General features: G+C 33.7%; 1 protein-coding gene and 1 long non-coding RNA gene across 3 annotated transcripts; both read left to right on the top strand.

Annotated features, from left to right (window-relative positions):
- Window positions 1–3,643: 3,643 nt before the first annotated feature.
- On the top strand, window positions 3,644–6,428 carry LOC145589932 (uncharacterized). 2 transcript variants are annotated; one of them, XR_014101842.1, is made up of 2 exons: window positions 3,644–3,931; window positions 5,483–6,428. It is a non-coding gene; the product is annotated as an uncharacterized LOC145589932 (long non-coding RNA). The 2 variants fall into 2 exon arrangements; XR_014101841.1 differs by having other exon boundaries at window positions 5,512–6,428.
- A 3,130-nt stretch (window positions 6,429–9,558) lies between these two features.
- Window positions 9,559–11,640, top strand: LOC145589940 (uncharacterized). The gene has a single exon (XM_081646657.1). It carries the CDS (start codon window positions 9,811–9,813, stop codon window positions 11,407–11,409), a length of 1,599 nt encoding a protein of 532 aa, XP_081502783.1. The 5' UTR covers window positions 9,559–9,810; the 3' UTR covers window positions 11,410–11,640.
- The last annotated feature ends 5,138 nt before the right edge of the window (window positions 11,641–16,778 follow it).

Raw genomic sequence — 16,778 nt, forward strand, 5'->3', positions numbered from 1 at the left:
GCTACTAATATACGTACTACTCATCATTATAATTACTTATCTTTGGGTTGTTCTTTTTTCCAATATTGTTTAAATTTTGGTTTTTATTTCTTGATTTAATTTTATGAGTTGGGATTGTACTATTATCTAAATACATATATATAAGCTCAATTCAATTAACCTCCTCTTTTATGGGTTTCAATTATTTCTGGTTTTGATCTCTTAATATATTATATTGATTGCTAATTTAGTTCAAGTTAGCTGTTTTTCTAGTTATGCTACAAAATATGTGATTTCATAATATAATTTTGTAAATAATGGATTGTTTGCCTTTAACCTAGCTCTAGCTAGCTAGGTTAGTTAGTTATTCAATATGAAAATGTTTAAAGGAATATATATTTTGCAGATATGTCTATATAAAATGGTCACATTTGAATTTTATTATACTTTTTTACCCTAGCCTTTGTTTAGATATTTACATTAGAACCATTTTGAGCGGTACCTAAAAATTATTACACATCATATTTTTGTTTATTGATGTCCAAACAGATTCTCATTAAAAGAAAATACTATGATACATGTTGTACATAAAAATATGAATAACAATTAGAGAATTGGATTTCAACATGAACCATATGATGAATCTTTTTATAAGTGTCAAATTAATGGTAAATTTGATCTAATATCATATTAAAATGTAATTATTTTTTATTATAAAGGGAGAATTGAGTTGTTTTAAAATAAAATTTTGCCATTGTACCAGTCTCCTGAGAAGTGAGAGCACCTCAATTTTTTTAAAAAGATTTTTTTTTACAAAAACTTATATAACAATAAAAAATTGTCTTTATTAGTCTTCCCATCAAAAATTTATACTCCCCCGTGTTTTTTTTTAATTAAGTGTTACACTTCTCACTTCCGGCCGTGTTTTTTTAAGTGTTACACTTTATTTTTTGGCAAAAAACTACATTAAAATATTATATCACTAGGTTAGGTTCCGTGCCATGCACGGTTATTGACAAAAAAAATTATGTACTTATATACTTATCAGTGATCATATATTGTAATATCTCGTTTTTAGTCATTTACTTTTGTCTATTTCAATTGTATGCTTGAAACGGATATTATGTTTGCCACATAAAAACTTATAGTAGAAGATTGTATTTTTTAAAAATATTTACAAAGATTATATTTTGCTATTCTATTTTTCATATTAATTAGTTAATTGAATGTGAATATATAAAAAAAATAAATTAAATATCTTTTCTACTAGTAATTAAATTTTACAAATAATTTCCTTAAATAAATTTTCTATTAAATAATTTTTAATTAAAAATACTAAGGACACACCAGAAACTGACATGTGTCATTGCTGATGTGTTTTTTAGTATATAGTTATTGATTGATTGACACTCTCATGATCCCCACCCAAACCCACTACTACTTTTTTTTTTTTATTATATCTTTTTTTCTCACATACATTACTTTTCAATAAACTATTAACAATTTTTTTTTAAGTGAATTGCTATTTTCCATAATGAAATTACGTCTTTTATAATATAATTCAACTAAATTTGACATATTTGAACACATTTTTTGTATTTAACTTTATTTAATTAGTTAACCTAATCATATTAGTTTAGCTTGGTTTTTTTTTTTTTATAGAAATGACTAAATAAAATAACTTGAAAAAAACAGAATATTATTCATGATTTCATGGTAAATAACTTCAAATTAATTTTTAACCAAAAGATAGAAAAAAGAACGATATGAACAAAAATATATACGAAAGAAATTGCAGAGAAATATTTTCTCAACTCACTAAAACTTTCTCAGAGTTCTAATTTTACATTTGAAAGATTTGTTGTTATTGGTTGACAGAAGTTGTGATAGTTTCTCGTATAATGAAATTTTTATGAGAGAAAGAAAAAATTTTGATTAAAGCATGAAGCGGGATATATTTGGGATTAGTTTATTTAGTTGAGAGAAATTGTGGTATTTCTCTTACTACGTAATATGAAATATGATATGATTAGTTCAGTTATTGGATATCTTTTTGCCTTACATTGTTCTGATCATTTGAAAACTAACACGAAAATTCCAACCACAAGATCAGTTTAATTTCCCCATTTCCAACCCACTTTTATGTTTAATTTGATATGTTCATTTGTTAAAAGTGTTGCCTGACCTGTCCAAATCTAGATAATGCTCAACTGTTTAATAGCTTACCGAATTTCATATTAGGTAAGAAGAAAATATATTTAGCTGTGACAATAAATTTTTTAATCGACGTGAGGCTAAAAGCTAGAATTTATATCCAGCAATGAAACCTAATACTTTTACGCTTTACTAAAATAATTATAGGTTGACCCTGGTGATTTAAAGCATGCAGTGTTTTAAATTTTAATCAAGAAATATGCATGCATGCAAACAAAAGATAAATTTATATAAAAGAAAAAAAAAATCATAATCAAGAAAAACCTTCTATCAAAACTATAATAAGCTTAGCAAGAATCATACTATGAATGAATATTGCCTGTGACTTGTTAGAAAAGATTTTTGACGATTATTTCAAGTGGCTCCCAACACCTTATATTTATAGAATGGGTGATCGATGAAGTGTGTAGAAGACTCTATAAATTATGCATCTAGAAACCTTAGGAGCATTCATGGTTTCTAGTGTCCTCCACGTTTTTTCATTAACAACATCCTAGAATTATGTAAAAACCATTAAAGACATAATTAGTTGGTTTTATGAAATTTGGGCCACATTAAGCTAATAGATAAATACTATATGAGAAAGAGTAAAGTATAATTATACTTATAAAATACAACTGTTTATATAATGTTACATATGAGAAGTCGGCAACACGTCGTGCCGGGCCACCGCGGGCTGTGCCTGGTGGTGACTCGTGTCGGGCCGTGCCGTGCTGGGCCACCATTTGACACACCTTAGCCCATGGCATGGCACGGCCCACACGTGTTTGGTGTGTCGGGCAGCAAGCCGCCCATAATTTTTTTTAAAAAAAAATTGATATATAATTTTTTTGAACAACTTTTAAAATGAGTATATTTAAATAATTTTATTAATTTATATTTATGTTTTTGTATTATTATATTATTATTGTTGTTTTTATTATTCTTTTTTTATTTTTATTTTTATTTTTTATAGTTCTTTTACTTATTTGTTATAGCCATTTTTATGGCTATTGGAAGCAGCGAAATATAGCCCATTGCACAGGCCAGGGCGTGCCGCGTGCCATGCCGGCGGGCCAAATTATCGCGCCGCCCACCATGCCCATACCGATTTTTCAAAACTGTGTTCACGGCACGACCCACTCCTCGGTCACCGTGTCGTGCCACTAGCGGGCTCTTGTCGGGCCGTGTCATTGGCGGGCTCGTGCTCGGCCGTGCCTCCATCGTGCCGCCCGCAGGCCAGCACGACCCATGCCCACCTCTACATATGAGTATTATATGATTATAACTAATAAATACCCAAAATCATTAAGATATACATCAACAAATACATAGAAAGATAACACAATTTTCACATAATAGGAATGTAAGATATCATATTGATCAAGATATTAAGAGATATGTAAATACAAAGTATTTGATTATGTCGTGCCTTATCGACTTATCGTACAACGTATTTGATCATGTCGTACCTTATCGTATTTTTTTAGTGTGATATGTTGTGCGCGTCTTCTCCCCTTCTCCACCCCAAACCCAAACTTATAAAACCATTGTTCTTTAGTCTCACATTCTCACCACCCTTCAACCTACCATTTCTTCGCTGCTTACGCCCATTTCGAAATCCTGGCCTCGCTGACGACGCGGAAAGAGTAGCGAGGTGTTATTACCGGCAGCGACTCAGAGTATCGGCCGCCGAGGAGTGTAGTTTCCGGCGACGCAGCACTCAGTAAAATCTGAAGATCAACTTGGATATTCGCAGGTAAGCTTAATTTCCCTGTTCAATCTATCTCATTCTTTCGCAATTTACTATTTTATTGCAAATTTATGCGATGTTTTTTATTTTAGTACAATTTGGTCATTTTGTGATTGTATGATTTGCTTATAGTTTATTTATGAGTTTGTTTGTGTATATGAATTATGAAAGGATGTAATTTTTTTTTTTTTTTTTTGGGAATTCAGTTGCAATTTGGGATTTAGGTTTTAATGGTGGATTGATATGATAAATTGATGATGGTTGCATTTGATTTTTAATTTGAGGATTGAAGTTTCTCAATTTTGTAAGTCAGAGATGAATGATGCTAGTCCAAATTTCAGATTGTATAAGGCTCTAATTGAATTCATCAAGTGAAATTGTGTTTTGGAGAATTTGTGTATAAATTAGGTTGTAATTGAATTTATTGAATAGAATGGAGAGAACCAAAGGATATTAAGAAGAATATATAAAGAAAATGGAAAGTCCAAATTCTCTTACTAGAATTCCGGGCTATTGCTACACAAGAGGCTGAAGCAGAAGTTGGAGAAGGCTCAAATCTTAGGTTTTAATATGTAATTAATCACGAGATTAAGTAAATGGTATGTTCTATATCTTTCACATGACTTGGGAAATAAGGAGGAGGATGAGTGATTTTTATTCAAATGACAGAATTATGGTGGTATATTCTAGGAAAACCTTGTCAATACTATACCCATTACTTTCCTCAAAGACCTCTTGAGAAAGCAATGCGCCAATTTAGCTATAAATGGTGTGGAAAGCACAGAATTTAGCTTGGCTATAGTGTTATGAAGATGCAATATTGAAAGCTCTGTTTGCTATCTAATGTAGAATGAGACTGCTTGTGTTAATGGAGGGTCTTCGATCATTATGAGCAAATTGTGAGTCATTATTGAAAGCAATTAGAAGCTTTAGTTTGATGTTTGAGGTGGCTTTTACTACAGAATGTGCTTGCTTGTGGGTAGTATGAATAAGAGACTTGTATGTTGAATATGGGTAATTTTCTTGGATTTTGGAAATATGCTTCAATGTATATTCCTGATGTCCAGAAAGTTGGATTAGAAAAGGCTCCAGTTCACTTTCAAATGGTAGCTTCTTCAATTCTATAGGATATCATGAATGTTTGTGCAAAAGAGACAACTTCCTTATTGATGAGTATGCTTATCTATCGATAAAGACCAAGTAAGTCTCTGTTTGTGGTATGTTAATACTAGAGTAGAAATAACAGAGCGTTTTCTTGTTGGTACTGTACATTTTTCTGATAATACACATTTGACATTTGAAATCTGCAATCGAGTCCTTATGTAGTCTTCTCTAAGTCTTTCTAGAGTCTGAATTAATGTTATAGTGGTGCTAGGCTGCTAGCAAAATGCAAGATGCAAGATGCAAAAGATGACCTTAAACTTTAATCATGAAGTTATCTTCATCAGCATTTCATGTTCATTGTCTTGCGCACAAACTTTAATTGACACTAGCAGTAGCTGCTGTTGCCGAAAATAGTGCTGATTTTATTTGATTATTTGTCAATGTACTTGCAAGACTATTGACTTTTGTGGCTGGTTCACCAGAGGGGAAAGAATTTCTTCGAAAGAGGCAAGCTAAGTGAGTTCTAGAGGCAGTGTTTTAGATAAGGTTGAGGGACTTGGCTTGAAGGCTTGGTTAATATAACTAAGGAGCATTTACAACATTTAAGAGATGATGGATGAAATTCTCACAAGAATAAGGTCACTTCATTTACGGTTAAGCATGGCATTGATTTTTCTATTATGGGGGGAATGCATGTTGTTCCAGGGAGAATGAAAGTTCGTATTTATAAGTCACGAGTAACTATTCTTCACCATTTTCGAGCTGAAGCTTTTCAAAGTGTCGTTGATCAACACTTACAAGAACTTGAAAAGCAGTTTGACGAGGTAAAAAAAAAAATGTTTTTTTATATATAAAAAAAAATTATATGCTTTAATCCAGCTAATCGTTTATCTTCCTTTGTCATAAGAAAATTTCTTCAACTTTCCAAAATTTCCGATGAATATTCAATTTTTGATTTGTTAATTATTATTTTTTGAACATTTGCTTATGAATTTCATATTTCGTTGATGACATTCAAAATGATGAGAGATTCGAAAGGTGAAGAATCTAAATGAGCTTTCATGAAACTTGTTGAGACAAGGAAGAGTGTAGCTCATTCGAAGGTCTACATGCTTTTGAAGCTGGTTTGCTTCTCCTTGTGGCAGTGGCCACTGTAGGAAGAGCATGTTTAGAATATTTTACGTAATATTTAAAATGTGTAATTGTGCTAATCAATTATTCAATGATTGTTTGCTACTACTTTAGAGAGCTTTATTTGTAGTATTGATGCTAATGTATATTAGTTCGTAAATACGAGAACTCAACATGAACAATTGTAAATAGATTTTGCAAGTACTATAAGGTTTTAGCTTGCTAGTTTTTGACTTTTAATGTATTTTTTCATGAATTATCCATCTTTTTTCCCCCTCTTGTATATTATTGTATTGATTGTTGTTAAGCACTTGAGTTCAAAGTGTTTTCATAAATCAGTCAAATCACCATTGGTTCATTGTTTAGCAATAGCAGCCATTGCATGCCAAGAAGAAAGTAGAAAGGGTATTTCATCCTAACTTTTAGTGGTACATTTTGAAAGATCATGGAATTTGATTTCGCTGTTGATTGGGAGACTGATTTGTTGGGTTGTATTAATGGAGTATACTAATGCAAATTTTAGGGAGCTTAATGGAGTATAATTTGGAACCCCTGTGTTAGGAAATCTTAGTTTTTTGGCCTTTCCTAACTCCAATCATGGTGGTTTATGTAGTTGGGATTAGCCTTTTGGAATTTGGCATTTTACTATGTGATCTGCTGCGCTACCTTTGACCCCTTTGTTGGAATTAATTACTTCCTATTTTCCGTTTCCAAACTAAATTTTAAGTACAATATGTTGCTGCCAGACCTAGTTAATTTAAAATCTACTCAAGGAGGATGAGCTCTTCGAAGAGAATAAATATTTGTCCTTTGAGTTGGTGGAATTGTGATCCACATGCTTCTGTAAACTGTATATTTCATTGAATTGGTGTGAGCAACAGAGAAATCTAGGGAGCTTAACCATAGGAGGTGAGTAGGTGATAGTAGAGGAGGTGGAGAAATATCAGACATAGTGCCAGTGATTGGGAACGAATCGTTCACTCTATTTATTAGGTACTCCAACAATGCATACATAGTCTGGATGATGAAAGAGTATGCTGTCCCAGGTGTTAGGAGTGAAAGATACTGATTAAATTTTGTTGATGAATACATAGTCTGGGTGATGAAAGAGTATGCTGTCCTGGGTGTTAGCATAGTCTGGGTGGTGCACAGATTTTGGTGGTCATAACCCAAGGTACATCTTGCTGTTAAATGTGGAGGGGTAAAAGTTGTATGATCTGATAAGGAAGCTGACCAAGGATCTTGCGAAAAGGAGTAGTATACTCTTTGCTTTAAAGTCCGCTTGCTAGGAGATCTTAGTGCTCTATGGGGTTGTAGGTAACAAGATGAGAATGTTGCATGCATTGAAGGATGAACTCACTTGCTACATTTTTCTAGAAAAATTAATGGAACCCGACTGGTGTTAGGAATCTCTGTTTTCGGTTTTCCTGCTGTAAATTATGAAGCAGAGTCTCATATCTGAGTTGTTGTTACACTCTGGTTCTCTTATCAAATCTGAAGCTGGAGGATTCTGTTGCTTTTGTAAACCTTAGACTCCTATATATCATGGTTACTTTACTTTTGTAAGTGTAAGGAGTATCATGTCGTAACATGGAACCTAAATCCTTCCCATCACTCTCAATCTTAACCTAAATAAGGAGAAAAGACAGGGGTGGGTGGGGGTGGGGGGTGGTGGGGGGGGGGGGGGGGGGGATGTTTGTGTGATTCAGTCAACTCAATGTGCTTGTAAAAATAGTAACTCATAGGAACAGAAAACTTCTAAAGATTGCATTCCATACTCTCAAGGGCTATGACAACCAAACTCTGTGTCTGCATACTGCCATCTTCTATTAGCTGAAAGAGGTGAAGGAACTTGGCATAAATTGGGATAAACCCTGTAGGCTTTGAGTGGTTCAGTCCGGTGGTGGCATTTATGATTCCATTAAACTTCGAGTTTCAGATTAGTAGTCAAGCAGATTGGTTAAATTAGGCATCCAAAAAATAGATTCAATGTTAGAACATATTTTGTTATAGGATGTAGATAAAAGCCCATTAAAACTAGGAAAAAGCAAGCCAAGTTAACATTGTTAGTCAGAACAGTTAAGTTTGCATCTAATGAAATACTTGGCTATTTTGTGATTCATATGCATTGTTGATCTGTTGGTTATCATCACGTGTTCGTATCCATGGAGCTCTAGATTCTCTATTTCAATCCCCGGTCATTATTAGTTTCTAACTGATGTTTCTGTACGCCAGACTTATGTACTATATTGCTGTAGCTTGGCATTGTATTGTATATATGTAGGCATCATAAGATGTCTCATATAAAGAATCCCTTCTGTTTTTTATCTGGGTTTTGGATGTTACTCTGAATAGATTGTGACAGTAATGTGTAATGCGGAGTACACAATAGTTCCCGTGTATTCGTGATGCCATTACTTACTGGTACAATTGTACAATTATTAAGGAAAACTGCTTATATTTGGTTGTAAACATGTATTGTTCTACTCAATGTGAAAAACATACAAATTTACATCATCTAGAACATGTACAAATCATTTTCTATAGTTTTGCACAAAGGCAAGATTATTTTTGTCTTGTACACTGTGTTGTTTTAATAATCAAGTAATTTGCTACATAACTTAAGTGGTTACAACTTAATGAATTTGAAACGACTTGGTTAATTAATCTCACGGTAATTTCAGCTGCAGGTCACCATGTAAATCTTGAACTAGAAGGAACACGAACCTCCCCACTTATCAGGTAACCTCAGCTTCTTTTTACCTTACAGTTTTTCTTCATAACAAATATGTAGAAAGATTTATAAACTATTCGCGCATGATAGTTGATTAAATAATTGATAGGTAGTGTAGTAGATCAATATATGAAGTTATTCATTAAAATTGAATTGAACTAAGTTGATTTTGAATATTTCATCAACAAAATATGAACCGATCCTGATTAATTAAATCAGAATAACTTGTTTTTCACGTAATAGTGTCATACTGATAATGATAATATATGCAACTAGAGAATGGTATGGGCAAGGCATACACTTTACAACTTCAAAGGGCTCTTCTATTCTTGCTTAGGAGTTAAGATAGTTGCTTCTGACTTGGTAAAGGTGGAAAGAGTACACCGGTTCGAGTATTCGGGCTGTATTAAACAAAAATGGCTCTTCTCCTTTCCGAATATATACTTTTCTTGTTTGTGAGGAAGGCATAGGCTTGGGGGTTGATGTCAATGTCTCGAAAGGAATTTCTTTATTGCAATTAGTTCAAGTTAGAAATTTCACACAATATGCTATAGGAATATAAAATATGATTAAGGAAGGTACTTGGAAATCACATCAAAGTGTATATAATAAGAAAAATACATGAAACTTACATAAAGTCATAAAACAATAGTCAAAAATAACATCTACTCACCTCTAACTTTCTGACATTTCACTTGTTTAGCCAATCAATACTCGTCCATAACCCCCATTATCCTTAATCATGCTTTAATTAAATTCCACTCATCTCTTTCTATCCCTAGCTATTTCAACCCTTAAAAGTTCTATAATTTGATTAATCAAGAAATTTAATCTTCGAAAATTTCTGCCCCTAAATAACCTGATGAAAAGGATAATCGTTTTTTGTTGATTCCTCATTCGTTTTCAATTGTTGTAGATGTCGAATCCTCGAACGGTGGAAGATGTTATTCAGGATTTTAAAGGTAGAAGAGCAGGGATGATCAAAGCTTTGACTAAGGATGTCGATGAATTCTATCATTTGTGTGATCCTAATAATCTGAATCTATGTTTGTATGCCTTCCCTAACCAACAATGGGAGGTCAACTTACCTCCTCCTTCTTCAGACCTTCCTGAGCCAAGATTAGGGATCAACTTTGTAAGGGACAGCATGACAAAACACGACTGGTTGTCTATGGTCGCGTTGCACAGCGATGCATGGTTATATGCGATAGCATCTTATTATGCTGCCAAGTATAAATTCGACAGGGCTGATAGGAAACGTCTTTTTAATAAGATCACTGATGTTTCTTCTATATGTGAGTTGGTTGTGGGTGGAAAGACAGCTAGGAAAAGGCCTAAGACTGAAGCTGATGGTTTGCCTGAAGACATACTCGTTGAAGAAGTACTTTCAAAGCTGCCAGTACGCGACCTCCTCAAGTACAGGTCCGTATCCAAGCTGTGGCGGTCTTTGATTGATGGTCCGGAGTTTGTTTCTACCCATCTTCAAAATTACAAGAACAATTCCGAGGTATGTCACTTGTTGGTTTTGTATCGCCCTGCTAGGAGTTGGCTAAGAGATGAACGAATCTTGGTACGCCGTGGTGATACCTTTAGGAAGGTCACGGAACTTCAATGTTTATATGATCATTTTGAAGGAGCTTATGAAATGATCAGTTACATAAATGGGCTACTTTTGGTAAAGAAGGGAAAATCAAGGGGATTTCGTGAAATTATATTGTGGAACCCTTCCATAAATAGCACGCTTAGTCTTCCTAATCCGATGTTAGAAGCTATGAAAGAGGCTACTTATTTTGTGCTTGGTTTCGGGTATGATGCCTCTCGCAATGATTACAAGGTCATAGCAATAATATATCCTCATGCCGAGATCAAGTACTATTTTGGGGAGCGCTATCGTGCTACCATCCCGGGCTTAGTACAAGTGTATACACTTGGTACCAATTCTTGGAGTAGCAACCTTGGTGTTAGTCCTCCACCTTATTGGAGTGCTGGGCAACAAGTTTTTCTAAATGGCGCGATACATTGGATAAACTTCGGACCAAATGTTACAAATGATGCTGATTCATGGTTCAAGGAAAAAGATTCACATATAGTTTCATTTGATGTTGAAAATGAAGTGTTCAAGTATTTTGATCTACCTAAGGCCTTAAAAACTGATGATGAACCAAAGGAGAAGTTTCCAACGGTGTTAGGACGATCACTTGCCGTATTTTGTGCTCATTATCAACTCCGGAATGATATATGGGTGATGGGAGAGTACGGTGTGTCAAAATCATGGAGCAAATGTTACACATTTACATTGCAATTCGATAAGCTCTTGCATTTCAAGACCAATGGTGAATTATTGTTTGCTGTTGATGGGAAAGGAATAAAATCATACGATGTTAGAAGAGAAAGGGTAAGAGATCTTGCAAAAACTTACTCAAGGTCTTCAAGTTATATAGTTTTTAGTTATGTGGAAAGTTTGGTGTTATTTAAACAGGTTAATAAGCGGCCATTAGAATCAACCAAGCCATAGAAGCATATGATATACTACAACTTCTATTTCATTTGATGTTTCATTGTTTGTGTATGTTTTTGGCTAGGAATTTCAGATTTTGATTTTGGTCTTACAATTTAATAGCGATTTTGTTTTCGGACATAATAATTAAATAGGCGGAGTATTATATTTGGTTGTTAACATTTTAGGTTTCCTACCTAATTTTTCCGGATTTAGGTCTATTTTACTCTGAATATTGATTTAATGGGATTGAATCATCAATAAACAAGATGTTTACAATGGTTTTATAGCAAAGTTCTTGCTTTGTGTTGTTTTCTTATTTTTTGCCACGGAAAACTTGGTCCTTCTCTTTCTTGCACTCTATTTCAACATATTAAATTGAGGAAAATTACCCATAAAATATAAATATCATATATTATTTATGTGTCGCCTCATCTAATCAGATTTCAATTTTCAAGTAATTTTTAAGGATTGCAATAAAAGGGCTTAATGTGGTGCAACCATAATATTGAAACCAATTTGGACAATTTGGTCATGTACGTATAAGTGGGGTTTCCATTGCATTGTCTTCATGTATTTTGGTGTTTTTGTAGTTTATTTATTATACTTTTGAAATCTTTTGCTATTTCTACTTACTAGCATGTTTTTGTAGTACAAGCATTTTTATACACCTCGTTCACTCGTTTGCTACACATCTATGTGCAAATTTTCCCTTATTATACAGTTCTACCATGAATGGCAAAAATGATCTCAAATTTTAAAGTATTTCATTTTTTGTTTTTCCCAAAATTTGGCGATTTAATTTACTTCTTCTCTGATTGTGATTATTTTGTTGTCAAGGGTATTATTTTTACATAGAGATGATTTTACATTAGAAAATTAATTGCTTATATTGACAATAAAATGATAAATTGTTACACATAAATGATATTGTGGCAAGACAAGCAACACTATTAACAACATTAAAAAGTAAACAACATTAAAAAGTATTGATTTCCTATTCCGTCGAATTATTATTATTATTATTATTATTATTATTATTATTATTATTATTATTATTATTATTACTACTACTATTATTATTATTATTATTATTAAAAGAGAGTAGTATTTTATGTGCATGAGTTAAATTTATAATAAGAATAAAAAACGGTTTTATTTTGGAAAGGTATAAGAGGAATTTAAGATGTCTATTGCCTAGGGTAGGTAACGAAGATTTATGAATAGAAAAAGTCTTTAGTTAAAGTATAATTTATGCTAATTTTGCGTGGCAGCTACTACTCGTATCACATACAGTATTTAAATCTTGTTAGTTGTTACTATTATCTATTATAGGGTTCATTATTTCAAGGGGTTCTTTTGAAAATAATAAGTGTTTTCTAAGGGAAAAAAACAATTAGCATGCCTAATCTATATTTTCACGTAATTGCTAATACGTCTATTATAAAGTTTCATGATTGACTATTAATTTATGATTGGTATCATTAATATACAAATCTTGACCATATATTATGATAATTATCGTGGGATTCATTCAACGGCTAATTGGCCTCCATTTCCCATTATTTTAGAATTAAGAATAGGTTATGTCTTTTCCCGATCAACTTTATCATTTTGTTGGCCGCTATTGCATGCTCTAGTTTAATTTTATAAGACAAAGATATGACATCGTTTCATTAGGTTGGGTTAAAAATAGTATTAAATTGATGACTAAACTTTCGGTCACAAATCGATAAGCACTCCATATTATATATACGGTTATACGAAGTAATTATTTTTAGATGGGTAGATAGAGGGTTGTAAACCGAATTTTATTATTGAAGGGAAAACTTGCGGGTTAGAATCAATAATTAGGTCAAGTCATTCTCTGATTTGAGTCGAGTTCGGTTTAAGTCAATAATTTGTGGGTTATAATCAGGTCGGGTCATTTTCAAGTCGAGTCATTTTTGGGTTCAAGTCGGGTTCGGTTCAAGTCAATAATTTGCGGGTTATAATCAGGTCGGGTCATTTTCAAGTCGGTTCATTCTCGGATTCAAGTCGGGTTATGTTCAAGTCAATAATTTGCAGGTTACAATCAGGTCGGGTCATTTCCAAGTCAAGTCATATTCGGGTTCAACTAACTATAAATAGATAATTATCATTTTTATCAAGCTACTTATTTCCTTTGACTATAATATATATGGCAATATACTAGGGAACTATAGTCTATAATATAATTTAGGAAGATAATTATCTTCTTTGACCATACAACAAATATATACTATATTTAACTCTTAAATTTGAAGATGATGCTCCTTTCTTTTGTTGGCCTGGACCGACTTGGTCTCCCAAGAAAAAATGCTTTGATCAACAATAATAAGGTGGTCTAAATTGCATTTAAGGTGATTTGAAATCGGGTCAAGAACAATTTGGGTTGAATTTAGATTGGGTCAATAACAAGTCGTGTTAATTTCGAGTCGGGTTAGTAACAGATCGTGTTGAATTTTTGGGTTGAGTAAGTAATAGGTATGGTAAAATTCGGGTCGGGTCAAAAACAAGTCGGGTTGAATTAGGGTCAGATCAATAACAAGTCGGGTTTGTAACAGGTTGGGTTAAATTCGGGTAAGGTTAGGAACGGTCGGGTCGGGTTAAATTCGGGTTTTGAAGGGTTAAAACGGGTTTGGGTCAATTTCAGTTCAAGTTGGGTTCGGTGCAAGTTAATTAAACTGGCCGTTGTAAACCGTTAAATCGGTACAAGTAGTTGTAAACCGGCAAATTGGTCGTTTAAAAGCAAATTGAATGGTTCCACACACCTAATTGGACTCTCGGAGGGTATTAGGGACCATGGTAAACATTTCGGCAATTTTTATTTTCGGGCGAAAAATAGTCAAAAATTCCAAAATTGAAGACTAATATCCACGCTTTTTGAGAAATTTTGGAGGATTTCGGGCCCGGTGTCGAAAAGTCTTGTAATTCTATAGGATACACCTCGGGGTCATATAATGCCGTTTGGAACCATATATGATCATTATTTGTTGTCATAAATGTTCATGGTAGGCTTTAATTAATGAAATCAGTGCAAGTTGTAAACCGGTAAATTGGTCGTTTAAAGGCAAATTGGATGGTTCCACCCAGTCAATTGGATGCCCGAAGGGTATTAGGGTCCATGATAAACATTTCGGCAATTTTTATTTCCGGGCGGAAAAAAGTCAAAAAATTCCAAAATTGAAGACTAATATCCACGTTTTTAAAGAAATTTTGGAGGTTACGGGGCCCGGTGTCGAAAAGTCTTGAAATTTTAGGGGATACATTTCGGGATCATATAATGCTGTTTGGAACCATATATGATTATTATTTTTTGTCATAAATGTTCGTGGTAGGCTTGATTTAATGAAATCGATGCAAGTTGTAAACTGGTAAATTGGTCGTTTAAAGACAAATTGGATGGTTCCACCCACCCAATGGGAATCCCGAACGGAAATAGGGACCATGGTAAACATTTCGGCAATTTTTATTTCCGTGCGAAAAAAAAGTCAAAAAAATTCAAAATTAAAGGCTAATATCCACGCTTTTTTAAGAAATTTTGGAGAATTCGGGGCCCGGTGTCGAAAAGACTTGAAATTTTAGGGGATACATCTCATGGTCATTTAATGTATTTGGAACCATATATGATCATTATTTGTTGTCATAAATGTTCGTGGTAGGCTTGAGGTAATGAAATCGGTGCAAGTTATAAACTGGTAAATAGACCGTTAGTTTAAAGGCAAATTGGATAGTTCCACCCACTCAATTGGACTCCCGAAGTGTATAAGGGACCATGGTAGACATTTCGGCAATTATTATTTCCGGGCGAAAAAAATGTTTAAAATTCCAAAATTAAAGGCTAATATCCACGTTTTTGTGAAATTTTGGAGGTTTCGGGGCCCGGTATCGAAAAGCCTTGAGATTCTAGGGAATACATCTCGGGGTCATATAATGCCGTTTGGAACCATATATGATCACTATTTTTTTTCATAAATGTTTGTGGTAGGCTTGAGTTAATGAAATCGGTGCAAGTTGTAAACCAGTAAATTGGCCGTTTAAAGGCAAATTGGATGGTTCTCCCCACCCAATTGGACTACCGGAGGGTATTAGGGACCATGGTAAACATTTCAGCAATTTTAATTTTCTGGCAAAAAAAAGTCAAAAATTTCCTAAACTAAAGGCTAATGTCCACGCTTTTCGAAAAATTTTGGAGGTTTCGGGACCTGATGTCGCAAAGTCTTGAAAATTTAGGGAATACATCTTGGGGTCATATAATGCCATTTGGAAACATATATTATCATTATATGTTGTCATAGATGTTGGTGGTAGGCTTGAGTTGATGAAATCGGATCGGTGCATGTTGTAAACCGGTAAATTGGCCGTTTAAAGGCAAATTGGATGGTTCCACCCACCTAATTGGACCCCCGAAGGGTATTGGAGACCATGGTAAACATTTCGGCAATTTTTATTTACATGCAAAAAAAGTCGAAAATTCCAAAATTGAAGGCTGATATCCACGCTTTTTGAGAAATTTTGGAGGTTTCGGAGCCCGGTGTCAAAAAGACTTGAGATTTTAGGGAATATATCTTGGGGTCATATAATGTAGTTTTGAACCATTTATGATCATTATATGTTGTCATAAATGTTCGTGGTAGGATGGAGTTATAATGAAATCGGTGCAAGTTGTAAACCGGTAAATTGGCCATTTAAAGGCAAATTGGATAGTTCCACCCACCCAATGGGAATCCCGAAGGATATTAGGGACCATGGTAAATATTTCGTCATTTTTTATTTCCGGGTGAACAAAAAATAAAAAATTTCCAAAATTGAAGGCTAATATCCACGCTTTTTTATAAATTTTGGATGTTTCGGGGCCCATTGTCGAAAAACATTAAGATATTAGGGGATACATCTCGGGGTCATATAATGCCGTTTTGGAATCATGTATGATCATTATTTGTTGTCATAAATGTTCGTGGTAGACTTGAATTAATAAAATCTGTACAAGTTGTAAATCAGTAAATTGGTCGTTTAAAGACAAATTGGATGGTTTCACTTTCACAATTGGACTCCGGGAGGGTATTATGGACCATGGTAAACTTTTCGGCAATTTTTATTTTCGGGCGAAACAAAGTTAAAAAATTCCAAAATTGAAGGCTAATTATCCACACTTTTTGAGAAATTTCGAATATTTCGGGGCCCGTTGTCGAAAAGCATTAAGATTTTAGGGGATACATTTCGGGGTCATATAATGCAGTTTGGATCCATATATATATGATCATTATATGTTGTCATAAATGTTTGTGGTAAACTTGAGTTGATGAAATCGGTGCAAGTCTTAAACCGGTAAATTGGTCGTTTAAAGGCAAATTTGATGGTTCCAC

This window comes from Chenopodium album, chromosome 2 (assembly GCF_948465745.1).
Source record: "Chenopodium album chromosome 2, dcCheAlbu1.1, whole genome shotgun sequence".
Lineage (NCBI taxonomy): Eukaryota > Viridiplantae > Streptophyta > Magnoliopsida > Caryophyllales > Amaranthaceae > Chenopodium > Chenopodium album.

Coding starts and splice junctions, on each gene's coding strand:
- LOC145589940 (XM_081646657.1), top strand. CDS start 9,811: ATGTCGAATCCTCGAACGGTGGAAGATGTTATTCAGGATTTTAAAGGT.